The sequence below is a fragment of the Orcinus orca genome, chromosome 11 (assembly GCF_937001465.1).
Source record: "Orcinus orca chromosome 11, mOrcOrc1.1, whole genome shotgun sequence".
In the NCBI taxonomy this organism is placed as follows: Eukaryota; Metazoa; Chordata; class Mammalia; order Artiodactyla; family Delphinidae; genus Orcinus; species Orcinus orca.
This window is the reverse complement of record NC_064569.1, coordinates 49,570,560-49,598,291: the sequence shown is the minus strand read 5'-3', so window position 1 is coordinate 49,598,291 and position 27,732 is coordinate 49,570,560. Positions and strand designations below refer to the sequence as shown.

The following is a 27,732-nucleotide window of genomic DNA, read 5'->3' as shown; positions in this document are numbered from 1 at the left end:
AATATTTTCATTAGAACTCTCCAGTTTTCATGTTGAAAACCAGAAAAATTTTCATGTTTCAACTTATGCTTCTGTTAGTGGGCAAATTTAGTAGACAGATTTCCACTTAGAGGACAATTTTACATTTCTTTAAAGCAGAGCAAGTCTCTCACCTATTAGAATTGCTAGAATATAGACTATAGCGTTCCATGGGCCCCTTTTAAAACAGCAGATTCCTTGATTTTCAGAATAAAAGACACACTTACCACAATCTGGTCTTCAGATGCAGTTGAGACACTACTGTCATCAAAGTAGTACCATTTTCCATCATCTTTATTTTTTGCGAAAGCAGTATCTAATGAAAAAATATAATCGCTTCTGTGACTTAAATGAGCTGTGGTTTCCTGGGAGGGAACCCTCAAAACTTTAAAACCATCTAATATAGGGAATACCTATTAAAATTACATGATAATCATCTATATAAGACCTGTCTATCATGTATTTAACTGATTCCAATGATTAAAGGTTTTCAGAATAATTTCCTACAAACTAGAAGCCTACGATACTTTCATATAAGTTGAAATATGTGACTTTTTTCATCCCAGGCACAAACAGGACAGATTTATTATTTTTTAATTCACAGAATAACAATACTAATGACAATAACTTGTGATTAACATTTATGTAGTGCTTCTGGTGTATCAGGCACAGTGCTATGCACTTTACATGTATTATCTCAAAAGAAGGTACTATGATTACTATTCTTCTGATTTTAGAGATGGGGAAAGGGAGGCATCACGAGAAGTTTAATTTGTCCAACAGTATAGCGGTTAGGTAGCAGAGTCAGGATTTAAACTCAGGCCTGTTTCTGATTCCAAAGTTTGAATTTTCAACCAAAATTTAAATTTTCTATGACTAATATTTTTCCAACAATATTATCTCATTGATTTGTAGAGGTTTTTACACCAGAATCTTTTCCAGTCTTTAACAAAAGTACAGAGCAAAGGAAAGGTAAAAAACGATCAATTGATCTGCACAAATTTTAAAGATCTACTTTATCTTTAAGTTAAAAAAAAAAATGCCCACTGCTCCCATCCATACTTTGTATAAACTATCCAGTAACTGAGGAAACAAAGTTACAAAATGTACTCAAAACAATTATTTGCTGTCATAGTTTCTAAAAAGTGACTTTATAGGCTTTGTCTTCTAAATAGTTCTACCCCTCTTAAACAAAATTATTGTTCTTTTGGGTGGAGCCCAATATGGATTATAAATTTGTCAATCTGAAATCAAGACCACCACACTCCCAAATTTAAAGAAACATATTTTCAGACCAATAAGTCTGAAAATAAAAAGATAAGATTTAACAATAATATAGATTTATAAGAGACAAATCTAACAAAAAGGCACACAGAGTTTGCAAATGAAATCATGGTATCAAAAGAAAGCTAAATTAATATTTGTAATTCTGAGAAAAAGACAAAACAAAAAATGAATATCAAATTCTGGTAAAAGGAACAATAGAGAAAGAAGAGCTACCCATTTTAAACATAAATGCAACTAATAATGCAAAAGAATTAATAAAACTGTTAGAAGAAACAGATAAATCAACACTTCAGTAGGAGTCCTGACAAATTCCTCTCAGAAAAAGAATGAACATCAAAAATAACCAGAGACAGTAATGATTTGCATACAACTGATCAGATTAACTGTAACGGAAATATAGAACTCTATGCTTAAATGGGGAATATGTATGTTTTTCAAGTACACAAACATTTAAGGAACAGACCATATATTAAGCCCCATGGAAGCCCTAATAAACTCCTAGGATTAATATAATATAGATAATGCCCCTAAATGCTATGAAATAAAATTAAAATTAAGAAACAAAGGACAGCTTTATAAAACCATATATTTGAAAAAGCATATGATGAGATAATCTTGGGATAATCAGAAAATTATAAAGGAAACTAAAGACATATATAGAATTGAAAGACAATGAATACTACATTTCAATATTTACAGAATAGTGATAAAGGAATATTTAAAGGGAAATCTACAGCTTTAATTATAGCCTTCAATAGAGGGGAACAAAAGGAAAACAAAAAGTTAATAAGCATTCAACACAAGAAGCTGGAAAAAGAGAAACAGAGCAAACCCAAATTAACAAGAAGAAAAATATATCAAAGGGAAGAGAAGAAATCAATGAGATAGAATACATACATGTATAACAATAAGAAAAATGTAATAAAATAGAAAGCTAATTCTTTGACAAGACAGAAAAGAACAAAAAAGGGACAAAAATACAGCACAAGGGCTTCCCTGGTGGCACAGTGGTTGAGAGTCTGCCTGCCAATGCAGGGGACATAGGTTCGTGCCCCGGTCCGGGAAGATCCCACATGCCGCGGAGCGGCTGGGCCTGTGACCCATGGCCGCTGAGCCTGTGCGTCCGGAGCCTGTGCTCCGCAACGGGAGAGGCCACAACAGTGAAAGGCCCGCGTAACGCAAAAAAAAAAAAAAAAAAAAAAAAAAAAATACAGCACAAGAGTATTACAAACAACTACTCTCAAATATATTGGAAAACATATATTTTTAGAAAAATGGAGAATGCCAAAATGTACACATTTTGGAAAAAGAAAACTGAATATACTTCAGTAAGCATGACATAAATAGAAAAATTTATGACTGTAAAGCCCAGATAGTTTTACAGGTGAATTCTACTAGACTTTCATGAATAGTTAATTCCTATATTATACTAGCTGCCCCAGGAAATAGAAAAAGTGTAAAGTATCCCAGCCTGTTTCATTAGGCTAGACTGTAATCTTGATTCCAAAGTAAGAACAATATAAAAAAATTGCAGTATCATTTCATTTATGAATTAAATTTTAACAATCCTAAATAAAATCAGCTAACCAAATCCAACTGGGTATACTAAAAAATACTTCAAGACTAGGATTTATCCCAGAATGCAATGCTGGTTCAACAGAAAAACCTATCAATTGGAGAGCACAGACTGATATAACCGTCCTGGAGAGCCATCTCACAGTACTTTACTCTATAACCCAGCAATCTTACATCTGGGTATGTAGCTCAATGAAATTCTCACGTAGGAGACCATAATGATGTTTATTGCTCTTGTGGTGGTAGAAAGTTAAAGGTAATTTGGATGTCCACCATGAAGCGAATAGAGAAATAAAATATGGTAGATATATAAATCATGAGTGGTTAGAAGCAATGAATTAAATTGACACAAAGTAATATGGAGAAGTCTTAAGTGTCAAGAGAGAAAAGTAAGATCCACAGCAGAGTAACAATCATGTAAATTAACAATGATGCACGATTCAGGAGAGCTCATACATCAAACAAGTTAGAAACGGAAGGGGAAGGAGAATGGGGAAGGACAGGAGCTCTGAATGGACCAGTGATTTCCTGTGCTTTGAACTATGGAGTATGATTAACTCAATCCTCTACTCTTGATGTTAAAAAAAAAAAGGTTCAAAAGCTGATTCATTCATTAATCAATATCTATTGAATCACTACTATATGTAAGACACATCTCACATTTTCCCTTTAAGAAGTAATAAATACCTTAAGGAAAAAAGTCTGGAGTTATCAAACACCATGATTTTAGTGAAACGGTAAACTATCAACTTACAGTGTCCTCCTCCCATCCCTCCATAGTGGTTGGAAACAGCAATCAAATTATAGCGGCAAGGACCTGCATTTGGGTTAATTAGGAATTCCGACATATCCAAATCACTGTTTAAAAAAGAGATCAAGTTAGTTTTATGTTTTTCCCTAAATGTAATGAATTCTACTCTCCTTTGTCAGTGTTGTTTGACTCTCATTTAAGTATATTCCCATCTATCTCACTAAAGAAATTACTAAGAGCCAAATAACTTTATAAAACAAATTATATAAATACCCTTGAGATTTGAATGTTTTGGCAAAAATTTTCTTAGGGATTGAGAATTTAAAAATTCTCCAATGATTGTAGTTATTCAGATTAATGTTTTCATGCTAATACATTTCTCTCTTAGTATATGAGGAAATACAGACATCACCATTTACCATTTGGGTTCTTTTATTTTTTAAAGTCATTTTCAGAAATGATTTATTTAAGGAAGAATAAAGGGACAGTGAAAAACAACTTTTTTAGAAATTTTATCATAATTTAAATATAAGTATATATTTAAATATAACCCCAATATCTATTCTATATTTTTCAGGTTTTGATGACCTCTGTAACCTAAACGGGTAACATTCTCTGCAATACAACCCACTGTTTATATAATCTAGCATGCATGAAACTGGAATATGACCATTTTATAGCTTATCATTATTTCTGGTTATTCTTCTTGTACTTACATAATTAAAAAGCAATTATGATTCTAAATTTCAAATACAGCTCTAAAAGGTCCTAGCTTATCATTACTTTTGTTTCATCTTGTACTCACATTTTCAAAATGCTGTATTCTTGAAAACTTTGATGGCTCATAATTTTGTTTTGTTAAAGAGAAAATTAGCATTTTTTGTTCTATAATTGCAAAACGTTTTCAATTTTAAATTTATAAACACCAATTAGAATAAGCAATCCAAAGAATGTTTTCAATATTACATCACCTATTTCCTTCTAATCACCTCTGCATGCACACACACCTGCCTTCAGTATTTGTTTACTTACTAACTGTATTAAGTAAATTTGGTGCACAAATATCATGAAATATGAAAGAATACTACCAATTTTTTTTTAGCGAAATGGGAGAGTAGCATGTTCTTGTCACAAGATAGCGTGTGATAAAGTCCTGGACTCCATGAATGAAGATACACTATTCCCTTTTTGTCCTTCTGAATTCTCAATTATGTTTAGTGAAAGCTTAAAAGAAAAACAAAAAAGGCTACCAAGATGCTGTCTCCAGACTTCTTTACACATTTTTACAAATAGGATGTCATACTCTGGATGCTGCAATAAGAATACTGAAGGATGGCAATAGGGATGACTTACTACACTACTGCATCATCCTCCTTCTAAGCAATTCCATTATTCTGTTTTCACATTAGTCTTTTTAAAAAATCATTTAGAAATAATTGAGGATTAATGATGAAATAAGTCCTGGGAAAAAGAAAATCACTAAGATCCCATGAAGTATCTTAGATTTATAAACAGGGCCAGTGAACTCATAAGATAATGTAACATAGAAAGAGTCTTACTCTGTTTTTTTAAAAAATATATTTTCTCTTTGATCTTTGAAAGATCTCTTAAGAAGGAATAAAAATTGTTACCGATCCATACAAATTGTCAGAAGTACCCAAAAATACACTCAAAAACTGAGATTGGACGCTAAAAAAACAAACGAGCAAATATAACAAAACAGAAACAGACTCACAGATACAGAGAACAAACTGGTGGTTGCCAGAGGGAAGAAGGTGGGGGGATGGGTGAAAAAGGTGAAGGGGATTAAGAGGTACAAACTACTAGTTATAAAATAAGTCAAAGAGACTTAGTATGTAGCACAGAAAATATAGTCAGTAGTATTATAATAATTTTGTATGCTGTGTAAGGTATAAAAACATCAAATCACTATGCTGTACACATGAAACCAATATAATATTTAAAGTCAACTATATGTAAAAGTAAATAGACAAAAAAAAAAACAACCCCCTAAAATTTGTGTGCAAAGTTACCTAATGTCTAAAAAAAAGCTAGAGGTGCCCAATGTTTATGAAGCACAATCAGAACTTACTTGATAGGAAAATCAACTAAGGTATCCAACTTGTCTCTCATGTATCGACTGTAAGAAAATCGCTTGAGATGTACCACAAGTACTGGAGGCAGGGACCATAAATCTAATTTCTTTGTGGCTTGCTGATGTTCTTTACAATTTGGACAATACCTAAAAATAAAGAGAAATATTTAAAGCTTGTTAGAGATAATGTTAGAGGTAATATTAGGTAATGCCTAATATATAACAGATAGGAACTTCTATTTTTATCATCAATAGATTTTCCAAATAGATTTAACTATTAAAAATGAATATGTAAATAAGTATTCAAAGAAATAATGAGGGCTAGATTATTTACATTACAGTATGCTAAAAAGACATGGATGTATTATAAAACTGTGCTGAGATACAGGCATTAGAAAAATCTCAAAACTTCTGGACTCTAATGGAATTAGTAATACCACAAAACATATTGTGATTTTCCTAAAAAAGCTTCTCTTGAAATAGCTGCACAGCTAAAAGTTCTTGGGAAAATGTAACTAAAATTAATTATTCACAGTAAAATGGCTATTATGGAAAATATAGTAACAAAATTAAAGCTTAACATTATAATAATACTTTTAAAGACATTTTCATCCCTCTTAATACATTATTAGCAGATAAAGAAATGCTTATTGTTAAAAATATCAAAGGGAATTTAATTATCACTTTTTCAATTTGATGTACCACATACCTCAGTATAAATCCTTAAAAAATAATTAGAAACAATTATTTAATATTGTCTCTTACCAGGGATCTTCAGCACCCAGCTTTTCTTTTGTTGTAAAAAGCTCAATGCAATCTTTTAATTTCACAAAGGGTTTTTTAGGAGGTTTGTATTCCACACTTTCATGTTTTTCAAAATCCTAAAGAGAAGTATTTCTTGAGTTAAGAAAACAAATGAAACAAAACTCATTTTAGTGATACCATATTACTATGAATAGTAATGAAAAACTCCTAAATGTTCTCAAAAAAAAAATCAAAGCATATTTCAGCTGAGATTTACACTACACTTCTAATAATTCCTGTATACACACCTATATGGACAACCAGGAAGTTTAAACAGAAAGCAGTTTCAAAACCAACAAGCCTTTTCTCTTTTAGCACATAACCAATTTTTTACTGCAAAATAAACATAGCTGGTAGAAGCAAAAGAGTGTAACAAACAGTGTGATCAACAGGGAAAGATAAAGAAGGAATGATTGATGACTTACCTCAGCAGCATTTTCATCAAAATATCTTTTTTTCAAATCAGGATCCCAATCCAAAGCAAGAAAAGATCTTTCTAAGGTGGAAAACATATTTTTTCTTTAAGATTTAATATGCCTTAATGTTAAAAACGAATATATTTTAATGTTAAGATATATACCAGAATAAACAAATAGCAGTCTCTTCTACTTGCACTAGGTGATCAGGGTAAATAGCTGTTTCCAAGCCATTAAGATACTTTAGAGCTAAAAAAAACTTAAGCATAAGTCCAACCTTCATTTAATAAACACCGACATGTGTTTTAGTATACTTAGAAATGAAGGCTTTTCATTTAAAAATGTAGATAGATACATAAATGTTATTTTTCATGATAGTGTTGAATTTCATGGTTTCACCTAAAAAAAGTAACACGCGCTCAAGTTTAGTGTTTAAGCCATTTTCCACAAATACTTACCATCTAGCCTAAGCTGCCTATCATCAAATCTTATATGCCTGGTATCATCTTTGATGTAGTTGATATCAGTATTGCCTAAGTTGTTGAACTGGAATGTAAACAATCGTTTTTTGTGTCCCATGAGTTGACCTTTGCAAGTTTCCTCAGTACATAATCCATTTTCAGAATCATTATCTCCTCCAACTGAATCTTCAGACTGACTGTTTTCATTCTCAGAGGGAAGTTCTTGATCCTGGCTGGATTCATCATCTGGCTCATCTGTTTCCATTTCACCTAAAATTAGATATTAGAAATCTTTAAATAAACCCAATGTTACATTTAAAACTTATTAATACTAACACTGTTTTTCCCAGGCTTGCAAATATTGTTTAGTTCCTTAATCCCCATCCTCTTAATTTTTCTCTGCAGCAATAACCCAAGTGAAAAGTTTTTACAATTTAATAGGGAAGTCTTACTTGGTGAGCCTTCTTCATGTATGCCATTTGGGCCATTCCCATTAATATTTTGGTCCTTACAGCAGTGTAGGGATCCTTCGGTTTCTTCAGAGTCAGTAGATATTTTGACATATCGGCTTAAATAAAATCAGAAATCAAACAAGTTCAGTTCTATAAAGGCAAAAACTTAAAAAAAAGTTTTTCATTCTTTTAATAAAACAAAATCTCTAAATACAATTAACAGTGGTCATTAGTGGATTCAATGATAAATTCAAACTCAAGATATGATACTGTAATCATTTGTGTTTGGCTGTCTTTATAAAAATAAGTTAATTTGTTACTTTTAGGGTTTTAACATCTTTCTTTTATATGTTAAAAGTTTGTGGCAAATAATTTCTTGACATAAAATTATTTTATAAAGATCCTCATTTAGATGATATATATATATTATTGCTAAGACCACTTATAGTTTATAATGTCATCTTTATGTATGGTTTATGGGACTACAATATTAAAATAGGTATGCAAGAAAGAAAACTAAATATGTTAGCTATAAAGGATAAAAGAAAGGGAGCAAATGGCATTCTTGATTACGTTATAATTCAAATCAAGGTTTTAGGAAAACAAAAAGGTGTTGCCTTGCAAAAGGATCAACCATGAAAGTTTATCCTTTTAAATAAAAATATTTATTAGTATGAGTTCTTGTTATCAGTATGAGCACGGTGTATAAAGAAATGAAGCACATGACATTTGTTATGATTTCAGAGTGCAAACATGATAAATTCCTATTTTCTTCCAACTGTAAACTTTTGGTGTAAAACAACTAAAAGAATTTATGCTTCCTGGGTTTAAAATTACCTCAGTAATGTGGTTTACATGATCAAGAAACTGGATTAATGTGATTTCTTACGTTGCTACCCATCTAAACAAAGCTGAAATAATACAGACAACTAATTATATTCTGATAGTACCTTGCATGTTTACCTTTATTAGCTATTTAGTATTTTATTTTGTTAATGTAGACTTGTTTGGCACTTACCACATTCTCACAAGCAGAAGATTATAGAGTTTATCTTCAGTGTTGTTTCGTGGTACAGCCATAAGAAAAGGCTGACCAAAAAGTGAAGAACCAGTATGGTGGGTGTAACTTGAGTGTCTAAATTTTTCTCTCAGGCAAACAGGAATAATCACATGCTCTGTATCTTCTGTTCTATTGATGTTAATCTCAAACCTACAAGGATAAAATTGACTATAAACTCTGAAAATTTTATGATATTTCTTTTCAATTTTTTCTCAAGTAATATTTGCACAATAGATTTCATACTTACACATAAATATCATCCCGTTCCATAATACTACTAAGGTTTTCATCCATTGCAAATATTCTGTGAAATCTATGATTGTATATATCAGTAACTATCATCTAAAAGGAAATAAATTTCTATTAAGCTGGTTTTACAACAGTGAAAAACTAAATTCCAACGTACATACTTTAAACCCAGGAACATCCTACCTTATCTGCAGGTACTCCTGACAAAGCAGACAACGCTGTACAAAGATCAAGTATGTTTCCAATTTTGGGGACAACCACTTTGTACTAAAAAACAAAAAAAAATTAATACATTTATTACTTTGGAAAATATTCACTAGGTGAGATGGACCTTTTGGTTGCTTCCTCACATTCACGGTGGCATCTGGCTCACTGTGTCTTGTCTCCAATCTTGGCATCATCCTGGGTGACAAAGTCCACATGGATGGTTTATCTTATTGTTCCCTGACTCCTCAATTCAAAGACCTACACTTGCTTCAACTGTAGTTCACTTCCTGGACCTTGCCATCTCCTGCACCACTTCTGACATCTTAGACTCTTAACTGTTTAATCACTATTTACTTTTCCTGGAAACTCATTCTTTCCTATTCTTGGCTTGCACTGAGATATCTAGTCCTTCTAATTCTCAATTTTCTCCTAGTTTATCAGCTCCCTACTATGTCCATGCCCTTCCACCCCCATGATTCATCCCTTTAACCACTCATTGCAAAAACTTTACTTTGTTATTCAGTTTTATTCCTGCTATACTTTCTCAGAGTTGTTTAGATTGCTGGAGTAAACTGCTCAACTTCAGAGACTGGTGTACTACAGACTCAGAGTGCTCAATCTCAGCTGATCCTTCAACACCAGCCAGAAATTCTTCTGTGTAGCCTTTATTTGCTTATTCTCTTATTTTTCTCAATAACTATTCAAAATCTTCACCATTTCTTAGGCTTTTAATTTTACCACTTCTCCCCTCACTATCAGCAGAATACCTATTTCACTGAGAAAAATATAGGCTACTGGATAGGAAAATCTCCAACTTACTGTTCCCCTTACAAACTTGAGTCTAAAAGGTCCTTTTCTCTGTCTCTTTTGACACAAGGAAAGAGAATCAGGTGTTACTCTTCCCCATTCAAGGCTAACACTGGTATCTATCCTTTTCTGCCTCCTCTAGAACAGGGGTCCCCAACCCCCGGGCCGCAGACCAGCACTGTTCTGCAGCCTGTTAGGAACCAGGCTGCACAGCAGGAGGTGAGCGAGCGAAGCTTCCTCTGCCGCTCCCCATCGCTCCCCATCACTCCCCATCGCTCACATTACTGCCTGAGCCATCCCCCACCCCATCCCACCCTTGCCTCCATTCCGTGGAAAACCTGTCTTCCATGAAACCGGTCCCTGGTGCTAAAAAGGCTGGGGACCGCTGCTCTAGAACATAAGCCCAGCAATTATCCTTTATTTCATTTTATCTTGACTTATAAAAGCACTGAACTGTATACAAGTCTCAAAAAACAAAACAGTCTCTCACTGTTTTCTAATAATTTTCCACTAATTATCTCCCTTTCTCCTCTGCTTTATAAATAACCTTGTAAAGTAATGTCTACACTGACTATCGTAACTTCTTTATCTCTCATTCACTTATTTATCCACTCCTGGCTTTTGCCTTCACCTCTTTATTTAACCTGTTACCAAGGCTGTCAATACTATCATTTAACCAAATCTTTACCAGTCCTTACTTTATTGAACTCTCTGCAGCATTACTGCTGACCACTGCCTCCTTCAAAATTTTCCTCTCCCTCTGACACTACACTTCTTATTCTTTAATGTCCTGGTCACACCTTCTTTTGAGTAAAGAACTATCCTCTAGCATTATCCTTCAGAGTTTTATCCTCAGCCTTCTTGATTCTATATGCTTTCCTTAGACTAGGTGACAATATATCCCAGTTTGCTTTGGCGAGTCCTAGCTTAGCCTGATGTCCTGGTATAATTATTAATATGGCCCTTTTTTTTTTTAAAACAGTTCTGATTTAGATGATCATTTGGGTGATCTCATCCTTCTAAGACATTCACTACCATCTTCATAGAGCTCACCACCCAATTTATATCTCAAGCACAGACCTCTCTCCTCTAGTTTACATACATAAAGTCAAGGCTTATTGATATCTCTCCTAAATTTTCCTCATGAATCTCAACTTGTCCAATACTAAACACGGATTTAGGTCATGTTAGGCCAACATATCCAATACTAAAATAGGTTTCTTCTTAAACCTTTCTTCCTATATCTCCCATTAAAACAAATAGTACCATTCTCTCTCAGTTTTCCAATTCAATAAACTTGAATACTCTTAATACATTTTCAACTCCTATATTCAACTGGTTCTTCTATCTGACTGCCATCCTGACACTTAGCTTAAGAGTTCAAGCCCTTGTCCTCTGTCATCTCCTCACTGCAAAAACCTCCTACCTGGTCTTAGTACATCTGATCTAAGCCCATCCAATCCAATCTCTGCACTAGCCAGAATGTTTTTTCTGAAATACAAATCTGACCACACAATCTCTTTATACTTAATACACTTTAATGGCTCCTTTAGTCTTTTAGGATGAAGTCCAAACTTCCTATGAAAGCATCAACGTTCTTTGTGATCTAGCTTCTGCTTACCATATTATCTGCTTGTAGTTTCCAGAAGTGGGCCACATTCTCTTTTGCCTTCAGCCCTTTGTACGTGTCACTCTCTTGTTCTATATAATACTTTATTCCCAACTTTCATGTGATTAATTTTAAAACCTAATCACCCTTCAGGATTCAGCAAAGGCATCATCACCACTTTGGGTAGGTTATTCCTTCTGTATATCCCTACAGCACCCTGTCAGAGCACTTTTCACACTGTATGAAAAGCTTCTTGAGAACAATGACTAGGAACACCCTTGTACTTCCAGCATCTTGCACAGTATGTGAGTCCAATACATAACACATGTTCAACACAATTACAAATAAACTTCCATGACTCAAATCACCTTCAGTGATGGGAAAACTCATCAAGTGGGCTAACCTAGCTAATTCTCTTTTCCTCTAGAGCTGGTTAAAGCACAGTGTTAATGAGGTGATCATTTTGTATTTGAGTTGTTACTGTCTCCAAGAGGAAAAAAAAATCACAATTCCTCTGTGCTGATCACGGCTCTAACCTCCACAAATTTATGTTTCTGGTCACCAAGTGAGAAAAGAGGTAAATTAGTGAAATTCACATTGCTGGAAAAATAATTTATAACCCAAATTACAGAAGACCATTCAACACATACTTTCCAGGTTAATCTGTAATTTGATTTCAATTTGCTTCTACATAATAGATGTTATATTATTGGCATGGGAAAGTACTATCTTTAACAAATGAGTATAGAGAAATAGAGTACATTTATTTTATGTTGCAATAAATTTTTACTCATTTTTTATGCTCCTCTCTTATTCCATTATACTCACTGGCATATATTTGTAAAGTTACAAACTAGAGAAGTTAAGGATGTAGTTTAGTATTGCTATACCTTCTCTCCATTGAAAAGAATGTTAAAAATCCTATACTTCCAAACAAGTGAATAAGTGAGTATCTAAAGGATGTGATTTTAGACATGTGAACATATATGCCCCTGGCCAAAAATAAAAGCAGGTATTTATTAACCTTGCTCATGGATAAGGGCAAGTGCCATGTCTCTCTTATTCTCTAAAATATTCTCAGCACTGCTGGATGAAATACTGACATGAAGATACCAGGTTCAATGAGTTCATGAAGCAAATAGATAAATAGCAAAAGAAATGGGTGAAATCTGCATAACTGAGTACATGACTAGTCTCTACCAACTTTAATTATTTTGGATGAAAGTACTATATTTTTATGAATACTTCGTATTCTGTGCCCTGTTGACAGTAAACCCAAACACTTCCACTAAATGAATGGCACGATGACAATTTTGTTCAAAGCATACTTTTCATAAAGATTTCATGAACACTGCTATGGACTGAATTCTGTCATCTCAAAATTCCTATGTGAAGCCCTGACAACCAATGTGATGGTATTTGGAGATGGAACCTTTGAGAGATTTAGATAAGATCATGAAGGTGGGGGCCTCATGATGTGATTAGCATCCTTGTAAGAAGAGACACCAGAAAGCTTGTGCTCCCAGTCTCTCTCCCTGCCCTGTGAGGACACAGCAGAGGAGGCGGCCATCTGTAAGTGAGGAAGAGTCTGCACTAGAAACCACCAGGCTGGCTCTCTTGTCTTAGACTTCTAGCCTCCAGAACTGTGGGGAAATAAATTTCTGTTGCTTAAGTCCTTCAGTCTATGGTATTTTGTTATGACAGCCCGAGCAGACTAATACGACTAACAGGCTCTAACAAACTGCACTTCTGGCTGGAACCCTAAACTAAGATCTTTAGTAAAGAATCTTCTAAAGTTGGAACTATGTCTGTTTTGTTTACCAGAGCTTTACAGTCAGTAGGTGCCCATTTGAATGAATAAAATTTTTGAACACTTCTAAGTCATGAGGGTTGGAAATACAAAGATATACAAAGTCCTTTTCTTCAAAGAATTCATGGTCTGGGGACAAAAGTTAAAGTAAACCAAAGGTCATAATAAAATTTGGTAAGTGCTATAATAGAAATTAGGGTAACAGAAGGAAGAAAAGGAACGAAATACTTTTATTAGGGAGGGTCAAGCATCAGAAAACGATTAACTGATTAATAAAGGGAGAAAATATAGTGTTTTGCTCCATAAAATATAAAATAATCCAATTATAACACTAGGCAATGGAATCAGGCAGACAACTGATATTAAGGTCTAAGACAGGGCTCTTGCATAGACTAAGTGTTATTTGATAACCTAAACTGTTAAAAGATTAGAACATTATTGAAACAAGTATTTTTAGCCTAACTAAATTTCCACTTCTTTTCCAGGTTCTTAAGATGCCTAAAAATTACAGGTATTTGAATATACCATTATCGAAACCATTTCCTCTAAGATCAGGAACAAGGCAAGGTTGCCCACTCTCGCCACTATTATTCAACATAGTTTTGGAAGCTTTAGCCACAGCAAACAAACAAAGACAAAGAAATAAAAGGAATCCAAATTGGAAAAGAAGAAGTAAAACTGTCACTATTTGAAGATGACATGAAACTATACAAAGAGTCCTAAAGATGCTACCAGAAGACTACTAGAGCTAATCAATGAATTTGGTAAAGTAGCAGGATACAAAATTAATGCACAGAAATCTCTTGCATTCCTATACACTAATAATGAAAAATCTGAAAGAGCAATTAAGGAAACACTCCCATTTATCACTGCAACAAAAAGAATAAAATACCTAGGAATAAACCTGTCTAAGGAGGCAAAAGACCTATATGCAGAAGACTATAAGACACTGATGAAAAGAAATTAAAGATGATACAAACAGATGGAGAGATATACCATGTTCTTGGATGGGAAGAATCAACATGGTGAAAATGACTCTACTATCTAAAGCAATCTACAGATTCAGTGCAATCCCTAACAAACTACCAAGGACATTTTTCACAGAACTAGAACAAAAAATTTCACAATTTGTATGGAAACACAAAAGACCCTGAATAGCCAAAAGCAATCTTGAGAAAGAAAAACGGAGCTGGAGGAATCAGGCTCCCTGACTTCAGACTATATTACAAAGCTACAGTAATCAAGACAGTATGGTTCTGGCACAAAAACAGCAATACAGATCAATGGAACAGGATAGAAAGCCCAGAGATAAATCCACCCACATATGGTCACCTTATCTTTGATAAAGGAGGCAAGAGTATACAATGGAGAAAAGACAGCCTCTTCAATAAGTGGTGCTGGGAAAACTGGACAGCTACATGTAAAAGAATGAAGTTAGAACACTCCCTACTACCATACCCAAAAATAAACTCAAAATGGATTAAAGACCTAAATATAAGCTCAGACACTATAAAACTCTTGGAGGAAAACACAGGCAGAACACTCTATGACATAAATCACAGCAAGATCCTTTTGACCCTCCTCCTAGAGAAATGGAAATAAAAACAAAAATAAACAAATGGGACCTAATGAAACTTTACAGCTTTTGCATAGCAAAGGAAATCATAAACAAGACAAAAAGACAATCCTCAGAATGGGAGAAAATATTTGCAAATGAAGCAACTGACAAAGGATTAATCTCCAAAATATACAAGCAGCTCAGGCAGCTCAATACAAAAAAACAAACAACCCAATCCAAAAATGGACAGAAGATCTAAATAGACATTTCTCCAAAGAAGATATACAGATTGCCAACAAACACATGAAAGAATGCTCAACATCACTAATCATTAGAGAAATGCAAATCAAAACTACAATGAGGTATCACCTCACACCAGTCAGAATGGCCATCATCAAAAAATCTACAAACAATAAATGCCTCAGAGGGTGTGGAGAAAAGGGAACTCTCTTGCACTCTTGGTGGGAATGTAAATTGATACAGCCACTATGGAGGTTCCTTAAAAAACTAAAAATAGAACTACAGTACAACCCAGCAATCCCACTACTGGGCATATACCCTGAGAAAACCATAATTCAAAAAGAGTCATGTACCACAATATTCACTGCAGCACTATTTACAATAGCCAGGACATGGAAGCAACCTAAGTGTCCATCGACAGGTGAATGGATAAAGAAGATGTGGCGCATATATACAATGGAATATTACTCAGCCATAAAAAGAAATGAAATTGAGTTATTTGTAGTGAGGTGGATGGTCCTAGAGTCTGTCATACAGAGCGAAGTAAGTCAGAAAGAGAAAAACAAATTCTGTATGCTAACACATATATATGGAATCAAAAAAAAAAAAAAGGCAGGGGCAGGACAGGAATAAAGATGCAGATGTACAGAATGGACCTGAGGACACAGGGAGGGCAAAGGGTAAGCTGGGATGAAGTGAGAGAGTAGCACTGACATATATACACTACCAAATGTAAAATAGATAGCTAGTGGGAAGCAGCTGCATCGCACAGGGAGATCAGCTTGGTGCTTTGTGACCACCTAGAGGGGTGGGATAGGCAGGGTGGGAATGAGATGCAAGACAGAGGGGATATGGGGATATATGTATACATATAACTGATTCACTTTGTTATACAGCAGAAACTAACACAACATTGTGAAGCAATTATACTCCAATAAAGATGTTAAAAAAATAAATATACCATTATCTTATCATTATATGAATCAAAATGTATAGCAAGTATTAGTTTCTCTTCCAACAGCCAGTAGGAAAAATATTACAATGAAAATTAAAGAAAGTTCAAGTTGGAAAACTGGGAAATTACTATGTTATTAATCTTTGTAAGCTAATATTCATACCAATACTGTAAAATCAAACCACCTCTCATTTTTCTTTGATAAGAAAAAGTCTTTGAGAATTTTGTTTTTACACGACAAATAATGGTACTTTACACATCCCTCACCCTTTCAAGGTTCTGAAAAGTTGTACTAATTAGTGTATAAAAATCTCTTATGCAAAACAGCTTATTATCGAATTGTACTTGAGGCATAAGGACTCAACACTAATCTTTTTTAAAAATAACAAATGCAAAGAAATTAATCACTTCCTACCTGCATAGGTTTCGTAAGTGGATCCATTCTAACTAAATAAACTTCCAAGGTACGTTCCTTTTTCATGGGCAATGGAAGTGTCAAGTAACAAAAAGGATCAAATGTTACTGAAATCTTAGCACATTCAGGACAAACTAAAGTTGATTTAAAAAGGCCATGAAATATATCTACTATGATAGAATCATTTCTTTTTAAATGGTTTTCCCAGGCTTCTTCAGCAACTACCTGTAAGGAAAACAGACACATATTACAAAGAGATACCACATTATTATAACAATGGTGACAATAATATGGTTAAATTTACCTTATCTGGTCTTCCATCAGCATCTTTTAACTGTATATATGGTTTTTTCCTAATTCTATTCAAATCCTCATGTAGTCCATCTAATAGGAAAGCTAATAGTTCTTGACAGTCTTGTTGCTGGTATCCAGAGAACTGAGGTGCAAAACGTCCTACCTGTGTCTGTAAGAGAAGCAAAACTATAAAATCAGTTCTAGGGACAAGATTGATTTAAAAAATATATAGTCAATTTTCATTATTCACAGATTCCATATTTGTGAATTCACCTACTTCCTAAAATTTATGTGTAACACTCAAATCAACTTGTGGCGCTTTTGCAGTCATATGCAGATATGATAATTACATATGGATAAATACATGTAAAGAATTACATATCTAAAAATATTTTAATAATGATAACTAATCTGTAAAATAGAAAAGAAATGCTGACCTAAGGAGAGAACATTGAGAAAATATGGTATAGTTTTGTACGAAAGATTGGGAAACACTAAAGACTTAAAATTCAGTAACATTTCTGGGTCACTTGAAAAAAGTACAATGCAAAAAAAAAAAAAGTACAATGCTCTCATTTTAATTTTGTGTGTAAAGAGAGGATAAATCTCATAGAGATAAAAAGAATATTCATGTTCATATATAATTTTCCTAGTCTTTGCAGTGCTAAGTATTTTTTTGATGAGACTGAAAAGAAATGCAAAAGAAAAAAGTCAGATATCAAGGACCTATTTACACATAATTGAGAACATCTTGTAAAATGAAACTAATTGGAATCACGGATAAGGGTTGAGAAATGACTTGTCTGAACTAGTTTGTCCTAAGTTTGGAAAGTTAAGGAAGATAAATGCAGGACTTCTTTTGATTTGTCTTTTATTTTTTAAGAACTAGTACATAGTTAATAAAATGTGGCCCAGTCCATGTTCTATATGAACATCATTTAAGTTGTATAAAAAACGGTCGAGGGCTTCCCTGGTGGCACAGTGGTTGAGAGTCCACCTGCCGATGCGGGGGACATGGGTTCGTGCCCCGGTTCGGGAAGATCCCACATGCCGCGGGGCGGCTGGGCCCATGAGCCATGGCCACTGAGCCTGCGCGTCTGGAGCCTGTGCTCCGCAACGAGAGAGGACACAACAGTGAGAGGCCCGCGTACCACAAAAAAAAAAACAAACAAAAAAACGGTTGAAAACTGCTTATTTTCTTCAAACGTTTAAAATCTCATAAATCTCACCCATATAATTAATTAGGAAAACTTCAACAATATAAAGCTAAATTTCAGTTCAATTCTTATTTGAATGACAAACTAAATTACTTGAGATTTTGATTCTAAGAATTAACTACCTCACAAATAAGAAAAAACATAGAAGTTTAAGAATTATATTGAAAATATATTTAATTAATATTTAGTGCTCACTTTGCAGACCAGTTTCATTTCAATAATTTTTCAAACCAATAATGACTCGCAAAATAGAGTTCTTAGAGTTTAATGACATGCCCAAATTTAGTCTTTACATTTGTATAAAATATTTATATAGGTTTCTTAGAGATGTGCTGTATTCTAAAACAATCTGCAAATGCTCACTGCTGTCTGTAGTCATTTTGAACCATACCAGTGTTTCTCAAACTTTATTTCATTATTTCCTTTACCAACCTCCAGAACTCTTTTTGGACAGTTTAAATTAATCATCTATTATGTGCCCCACCCTGAAAATTTAATACCATATATGCTGTGTATGTATTTATGTGCTGAGTCCCTTTGGAGGGCCACAAACCATTGTAAGCTATGATTTTTTACCCCTTTCCCAAAGATTTTTGTCCTCTTGGGTGTGATATAGGCCTTGTTGAAAATGTATTTACCATACTAACCTTAAAGGCTCTTGGTGTGACGTAGCTAAATTTTCCAGACCACATTTGCTTGATCAATTCAGCATAAGATTTAGCTATTTCACCTCTCATTCCTAAGGGATTGTCAAAATTCAGTTCTTCTTGATACTTATCATTCAGGAAATATTCAGTAAGTGGAGGTGTATTGCTCAAACACTGCAAAGAATAAAATATATTTTCAAGTAAAAGAAACCACACATTAAACATGTTAAAATGTAGAGAGAAACAAAGTGATAATATACAGCAAAAAATTTACATGATGGCCTCTTGCACTAATAAGTAACTGATCAAATAAGCACTCAAATGATGTACTCAACTATTCATTTCCCAAATTTCAAGTCAATTACTTATAGTAAATGAAAACGCTAATATTTGTTGCTGTAAAATCTGCATTAATTTTAACCACAGCAAACTACTGGTTAACTGGGAGAGAAGCTCAGAATTTTCTTTCCTTCTTTTACTTGACTGGTAGAAATTATGGATTGTCTAATCGTCCCAGGCATCTGCAAATTAGCCTAAGTAGGTAAAAACTGAGACAGAGGGCAAGCAAGAAATGAACTTTAAAGAGGTATTTACTGCTTCCATTGTCAGTGCCTTATCATGAAAGTGCAGCCTTCTAAACTTTCCTTTTGGATCAACCATTTTTAGAAGGGAGAGTACAGATCAGCTGAACCTCAGAAAACAAACTTTTATGTGAACTCTGGCTGTGTTCTTACTTCTTCTAGCTCTTCTTTAATAACACAACAATCCAACTTTCCTTTATGGCAAGATTAAAATTATGAATAAATTAATTCTCCAGCTCTGTTCCATTTTGAATTAAATAATTTAGGATTTAAAATAAAATAGACGGCGGAGGTAGTTTTTCCACAATATTTTATCTCAAGATGAAATAATTTTTTAAGTTGATAATACCATAAAATGTGACTTCATTTTGAACCGAATATTACTTTATCAAGTAGATGTCTAGAGCCATTAATTAGAACATGTAATGACTGACACAGACATACGGTCATATAGGTTAACTTTTTTTTGGCTGCAGGAAGATATTTGTCTTGGAGTAAAGTGACAAAGTGCCTTAAGTGAAGCTAGTTGCTTGCACATAGAGTAGTAGAAACCTGTTCTTATGACAGTTCAGACTTATATTAATGGAAATAAAAGTTTTTCAAAGCTTGCTTACCACTCATATGGAATAAGTTAAATAGTTTTGGTAACTATGAAAGGTTCAGCCTGCTGAGTTCATGCTGATAACTTGGATGCTATAAACTATGACTATATGTCATATACTGTTTGGCTAAAACTCCAAAATTAAGCATATTCAATTCTTAAAAATAGATTACGGCATTATATTTTGTGGTTTCAATTATAAATCAATTTATGTGTACTCATGTAACTATGATATCTATTTTGGAATTTTCTAATAAAAATAATACTGTCCAAACTGGTAGTCTGGCCCCTACCTCAAGGTAAAAGGGAGAACCCTTTATAATATCATGGAACTTGTTATTGTATTATTCTTAGGCAATAAAAATATTATCAACAGTTAAAAAATGTTTGAGGTGGGCTATACAGCCTGTAAAGTTATTTACATGTCTTTTTCAACAGTAAAATATTTTATGTGAACAAGAGGTAAGCTACAGTGTAGGAAGTAATTAGGGAAGGGACTTTTTTTCTACCTTTCCTCTTAATTCCTTTTATATCTCAAACTTTCATAATCTTACAGGCCTTCTGAGTTTCATTTTCTCTTTTCTTTTTGTAATATATGTCATTTTAATTATAAACCCAGCACTGGAGGTAGGGCCAGGCAACCTAGAATACACCATGACTACACAGGGCATAAATGCCATCACTTAGCAGTATCATCTCATTTAGTACAAAAAGGACCAACACTAAATAGTCGATGAGGCAAACTGGAGGTCAGACAGCATTTACAACAATTATTAATTAGTTTTCAAATCCTTATATTTGATCAGCTCAGGGTTATACTAAGAATATAATATTCTACTACTGCGTGTAACAATTATATAAAGAACCTAATGCTTTACCGTTTAAACACTTCAAAAAATCAAGTTGTGCAAACATGAATAATTCTTGAGCTTTGTTTTTACCTAATTATTCATGTTTATCCTTATCTTGCAAAGAGCTTCCAAATATAATTGAAAATCTTTTTAGCTTTCCATAGCATCCAGAGTGATCTTTCTAAAATTTGTCACTAAAATTTATGACTTAATTATGTCACTTCCTTGCTACAAATCCTTTAATAGCAATTTCAGATTAAAATTTCAAATCTTTAGAAGGGTCTGTCTTTTGCCCATCTATTTAGCCTCATCCCTTGTCAATAAAATACCTTTAAAAAAACAAAAAACAAAAAAACTTCCATCCCAGCCTTATTTGATTACTTGTGGTTCTTTGACCTCCATGCATTCTCTCACTTTTTAAGTTCTCATTACTCTACTTATATGAAATATACCTTCTTTGCCTTACTAACTTCTACTAAACCATTCAGGTATCCTGTCTGGGAAGGATTCCCAGGTTCCCTTATAGCGTTTCCTCCTGTATGTTTTCTTATTGCTTAGTGCTTACTTTTATTACAGCATTTATTTTATAATATAGTGTAACTTTAATTTTTAGGTTGTCTGTCTTGCCAAATAGACTGAGACTTCCACGAGAGCAGGAATCATGATATCCTTTAAATTCATGTCTCTAGCACTGAGCACAATGTCCCTTGGCATTTAGCATGTATACAATAAATGCATGCTTAGTTAAAATGTTTTTTGCCTATATTTACTAATGTATTTATCCTCCATTTCTTCTTCTTCTTTTTTTTAACTCTTTTCTTTCAATGTTTGGCACAGAGTACTCAAATTTTGTTGAATGATATATCACAAAGTAAGGCAAAAATATTTTTGCTTGTAATGAATAATTTCAAAAGTTTCTTCAAGCACTTCTACCTGAATACTAAATCCAAAAAGACAGCACCTATTAAAAACTCCCTGGTCCCCTTTTGTTTGACTTTCATTTAATCTACCATCTGCTTTGTAGTGGGCCTCTACTTGGATTTTTAAAAAGTCAATGACACAGAGACCAGTGCTTATTTTCATAGTGACTCATGCCAGTTTGAAGCTGATTATAATTCACTGATAACAAACTAAACAACAAAGCACAAATAGTCTTAGTAAGTAACTGCCTGTATTTCCTGTCAAGATATCATAACCAATATATTTTGAGATAAACTTTATATTTAAATGTAAACTATTAAATCCTAAATGGTCCCCCAAAGCATCTTATTTGCTGAACATAATGTTTTAAGGAACTCACAACCTTAATTTTTCTAAAAATTTTCTGAAACACAAATACAGAAATTCAATAGCCAGTTTAACTGTTCTACTACATAGATCATAATAGTTTAAAAACTAAACTGATGTTAGACTTTTTTTCCTCATCTTGAAAATACCATAATTTTCTCCTTCACCTTGAATATAATGTTATTATAGGAGTCACTATATTCTTGAAATAATATGAAAACCAGTTAAACATTAAAAGTTCTCTTTTGGTATAAATTTCAAGGAACTATTGTAATAAAGCTCAAACAACTAAAATATTTCCTCCAGGTGACATCAGTATTCAATGCCATCATTCTGGTAGAAGAAAGAAGCCCATTTCTTAAATTTGGTCATAATACAGCTTGATTTTTAATTTATGCAACTCATTATTCAATCTTTTAACATGAGGCTATCTTAGAAACATGAACATCTTCGACAATTACAAGAAAATTGGATACCTGGACTGGCTGCCATTAAATACAATGTTTTAAAGAATAAAGATAACTTTCATTAGTTCAATAATAAAAACTATAACCAGAGTTCTGAAGCATTTCTCTCAAAGATTCTTCTATTATAAAAACATCACTTTCCTATCTGATTGGGACTGTTCCAGAACAATTCCTTTCTTAAGGCATATATATATATATTAGAAGTCCTACATATGTAGACATAGGAAATGTCCTTTTTAACTCATGATACTTTACTCCAGTAATGTAATATGGACTAGAAATCATACAACATATGTTGTGCCTATGTGGATATATCTCTTATTCTCAATGTTTCCTGAACTGCAAAAAAAAAAAAAAAAAAAAAACCCTCATCCTTAACATACATGGTTTTCTTAGCAAAAACTGAGAATAAAAACCCCCCCACAAAACCTGAGAATATATATGAATGTATGATAAAAGTAAAAAGGATTATATAAACCATGTTAGTATGTTATTTTTATAGCTACTTATGAGTTTTGTGACATTCTAATAGTCATAGGCTATTTTGAGCTTCACCTGTTAATTCATTTGATTTCAACTGCCTGACACTGACAAATGCCAACACTTTCATAGTTTAAGAACTACCTCTTACAAGTCATCACCAAAAAAATGAGGTCCATATATGAAGTAATGTGACTGATCATAAAACACGTATCTCAAGCCACATTTTGTTTGTATGACAATTGTGTCTAGAGTTGGTCCTAATATTGGGTAGAATTCTGTCAAATACCATGTTAAAAATAAAGCAATAATCAGACTGAAGAAAAAGATTCTGTACTAGTAGTTTCAATTCTTGATGCAAGAGAGAAAAAGTAAAAAAGCTACATTAACAGGCAAATGCACTTGTTAACTAGGCAAATTATTTATTTAAATGATTTTTATGATCCTTAGGCAAGTTAATAGTGTGCAAAACTGACAAGAGCATTTGAAGATCTAAGGATTAAAAAACTAAATTTCACATTTAGTATATGGTAATATGAAATACTAAAATTTCATATTTAGTGTATGGTAGACTTTTGGCATTCATTAATTTAGACTTTGTGATACAGCATCTTCACAGCTGGTTAACTGGAAGGTTGAGGATATAAGCTAGCATGAAAAGATGTTGATCCATGAGGAATGATGAGAATGGTGTATTATGTGCAAGCCAATCGTTTTGTGAGCAAATGTATCTGTTCCTCAAAATGGCTTTGTAGTTCTCTACTTGTGCTCACATATGCATTTAAAATGGAAATTGCAAGTAAGAGTATTCTTGAATGTGAATTTGAATAAGGGGTCTTAAGATATATTCCTTAGTTTAACCTATTAAGACTGAGCCTTAGCATGTACTCCTCCCCTTCTTAGAACATTCTTCCCCTGTAAGAAATTCCTATTTATTCTTTAAAACTCATCTTAACATCTCAGCACCTCAAGGAAGAACTAACATTCCTTCTTCTGGACTAATGCTGTACCTTGAACTCACTTAGACTGTCCTTATCTTGAGAGCAGAGTCCATGTCTTATTCACCTTTGTAACTTAGCATCTAGCACAATGCCTGGCACATACCGTAATAAAGGTGTGATAAATGAATAAAAACTTATACAGTAAATCAGTCCTTAGAGACTGAGAACACTGGGAAAACACTTGACTAAGATCTGAATTGCACCCTGTTATATAACTATAACCTGTTTAAAGTCCTACAAATTCAAAAATAAAGTCCAAATAATGCCTAAAGAGGCTTTCCTAATGAAGGAAAAATAACTATTGTGAATACTCCAAAAAATAACTGTCAAGATAAATCCATATAAGTAAAAGATATGTGAAAGAAAAATATTTGGTAATATATTTTCATGAAGACTCTTTTTCCCAAATCAACCTGGAACTAGACACCACAATTCTTAAAAAAATTCTTCTAAATAATCAAGTATCTCATCCAGTGGACATTCTATATGGCTCAATGTATAAAGACCTTTAATCACTGTCACCATGAAGAACTTTTTTAAAAAGAATGCATATACCATTGGACTATTTTATAAAGTATTAATTATCTATGAAAAACTCTCTGGTTATAAATTTCTGCCCTTAACCCAACATCCTAAAATTGGAGTATTATGTGAAGTATGATTCTCTCTCATTCCAGGAAAGACTACAATGTTTTGTACATAACTTTTCCTTACATACACATGCAAAAATCCTATTCCTCTTACATTACTTTCAAAAAGTTCTTCCATTAAATATGTTCTGATCAGTAAGACTGATGTTTCTCGAGTTCTTTGAAAGAGTGACTCATGTAAGAGTCTCAATTTTGTATTTCACTATAAACTTCTATATATTTTTAAAAAATTGATGAATTGAAATAAAGTTCTACTATATAACCAAATCTCAAGTCTATAATCAACATATTTTAGGAAATGAATAATTAATAGCCATCCCAATAACTTGTAATGAATCTGGAATTTCCCCAGTACCTGGAAAATAGTCAAAGTAATCCCCTTCAAAAAGAGAAAGTTGTCTTTTGTAATGCTGAATATGAACCACTCCCTTTCTGTTCAGGTGCTCCAGAAGCCCAATTTTCAAGTGATCATGTATGCTCACTATTTTAGTAAACCGGTAACTAGAACAGGAAAGAAAACAAACTTAATTTTTGATTACCTAAAGCCTTTGAGTTGTGTAACTCATTCTGTAACTGATCAAAATGTAACGCCACTCACAACTCTTAAAGTAGCTACACTTTCAAACTGACCAATACTAAAAACCCAATCTAAAATGAGGAAACCATTTTATTTTCTTATGATTTAAAAAATAAAACCTAAAGTAATCCATGGTTAAAGTAATCTTAGAATTCCCCCAAATATCTTATTTTGGATTTTAAGATTAGATGGATAAAGAATTTTCGAATTTGTCATGTTATTTTTCAATTCGTCATGACAAGAGTATAAACGTTCTAAAAAGGTACTGTATAACTCCAAAGCATTTTATTAAAACTGGGATACTGGCTCAAATTCTGTAAAAAAGTTGTGGATAAGACAGAAAACTATGACGTAGACTTTTACAATGAAGAACTACAAATATAAGCCTGGCCCCTCACCACGGAGGTTTGGAAAATGAGATATTTTTAAGACACTTCATGTTTTATTTTTTTTTTCCTAGGGAAGGCAAATCTCATTATATTTGAGATCAATTCTGAAGTTTCTCCATATATTTTAGGAAAACAAATACAACTATAGCTCTATTTTGCTTTACATTTCCATTCTCTCTTCAAGCTTTCTTTAAAGAACAAATTTGTGTAAGTAAAATATAAGTGGATATAACTTTCTTTTTATTTATTTAGTTTTAAAAACTTTATGTTTTCTTCCCTCTCCCACCTAGTTAGTGAAGAGAGAAGTGCCATACACTTGACTTAAAATATTGAAATTTTACATAAAGTAGTTCTAAAGGCAGTATTTTTGAATTGGACAAAGATGTTGTAACATTTTCATGTTTATCATTAATCTGGTCACTATGCTTTGCACATGAATAAAATTAAACTTCATTTAAAGTCCCTGCTGTCACCCCTTCTTCAAATTCTATTTAATCTCTCTTCACACGCTACTTGAATTTAATTAAGAATTATTATGAAAGCTTGGGAAGTATGAGAACTAATGGGAAACCTTTTGGCTAGCAAAGAAATGTCAATGCCTATCCCCTCCTCATCTATGGGATTGAGGAAGGAAAATTTTGTCAAAAGGACTACCCTGTTACTTGCAGTGAGTAAGTCCTATAACTAGAGATGTCACGCTTAAAAAAACATGATTATATAAAGACCAGTGATTTTTTCATATTAAAAGCTAAAAGTAGAAACTGGATAGAAGATCCACTTGCAATAGAGAGAAATTTGAAAGTTTCTGGGATAATGATTAGATCAACAATTGATGCTAAGGTAAGCTTAGGTAGTTGTATGATGCTTTAAAACTACTAGATTGTAACAGCAATTGTTTAATTTTTTTTTTTAAGTAACAGGCTATTTATTGAATGATTTTTATGTTTAGATATTCAGTTTATGGGAAGCATGCTTAAGCTAAATGGTTCTAATAACATTAATAAATATTAGCATAAGTTATATTTATTTTAAAGAACTAAAGTTTATTAGTTCAATTTTAATGTTTAGTAGCTTATTAATTACCTATTAATTACCCTATTAATAATTTAAAACTGGCTCACAATGAAATAAATGCCAATATTTTAAGCAAGCAAGATAGTGAAAGGTTTTAAGAAAAAACAAGTGTTTTAAAGTTTTGTTCAGTTCCCTGAACATAATATTCAGTAAAGAAACATTTTCGAATAAATTAGTATTAAGAATTATGTGATTTGTTCATCTTTTAGTTATCCTGCTAAGGCATAAAGAAAGGGACAGCAGAATTTTTTTAGAAAGTTTAACTGACTTACTACATTCTTTGAAAGAACTACCAAGTCATATACTTCTCTGCATCATTTCATTACACTAGGCCCATAATTGACAAGGCTGAGTTGAAACAGAAATTTAAGGACTATGTGATAACATAACTATGAAGGTTTCTAATTATTTTCATAATAAAAGAGAACTTTAAATTTATTTGATTAATCACTCAACAAATATTAAGAACAGAAGACCATTATGTTAAGAGACTAGAAATACAGAAATACTGTTCTAAAATGTTTTCATGCCATTCACTGTGAAATCGTTCAAGAAACAATTTGCAGAGTAGTAGGGTATGTTCTGCCAAGCTGTGATTAACATGGCAGCCCAATTCAAGTACTATCAGACTGGCTACATCGGCAGAACATAAGCTGTAGTGTTTATTAGACTTTATATAAATTGGTAGGTCTTTGCAAGAAGTAAATATATATATTAAAAGCTATAATTCTTTTAAAAATTATTGTGCTCTTTGACATTCAGACAGCTCCAGAAATATCATTAATCTGGTACAGGTCAAGTACTAAATATTTCAGGTAAATTTTCCTAATGCAGTGCTTCTCAAATC

The 27,732-nt window shown here is 33.0% G+C and overlaps 1 protein-coding gene across 7 annotated transcripts in view; it reads right to left on the bottom strand.

Annotated features, from left to right (window-relative positions):
* Positions 1-27,732, bottom strand: part of USP15 (ubiquitin specific peptidase 15) — a 692,408-nt gene that overhangs the window by 5,251 nt on the left and 659,425 nt on the right. For 4 of the 7 annotated variants that reach the window (XM_049693967.1, XM_004276581.2, XM_004276582.3 and 1 more), the window contains 13 exons: positions 18,928-19,101; positions 17,074-17,232; positions 16,770-16,994; positions 9,352-9,435; positions 9,167-9,261; positions 8,878-9,069; positions 7,860-7,975; positions 7,405-7,677; positions 6,956-7,026; positions 6,492-6,607; positions 5,724-5,873; positions 3,635-3,738; positions 246-334 (listed from right to left, as the gene is read on the bottom strand). In XM_049693967.1, the coding sequence (XP_049549924.1) occupies positions 246-334; positions 3,635-3,738; positions 5,724-5,873; positions 6,492-6,607; positions 6,956-7,026; positions 7,405-7,677; positions 7,860-7,975; positions 8,878-9,069; positions 9,167-9,261; positions 9,352-9,435; positions 16,770-16,994; positions 17,074-17,232; positions 18,928-19,101 (1,848 nt within the window). Of the gene's footprint in view, positions 1-245; positions 335-3,634; positions 3,739-5,723; positions 5,874-6,491; positions 6,624-6,955; positions 7,027-7,404; positions 7,678-7,859; positions 7,976-8,877; positions 9,070-9,166; positions 9,262-9,351; positions 9,436-16,769; positions 16,995-17,073; positions 17,233-18,927; positions 19,102-25,200; positions 25,347-27,732 lie in introns of those variants that run through there. The other 3 variants (XM_033440525.2, XR_007469967.1, XM_033440526.2) reach the window with 3 other exon arrangements.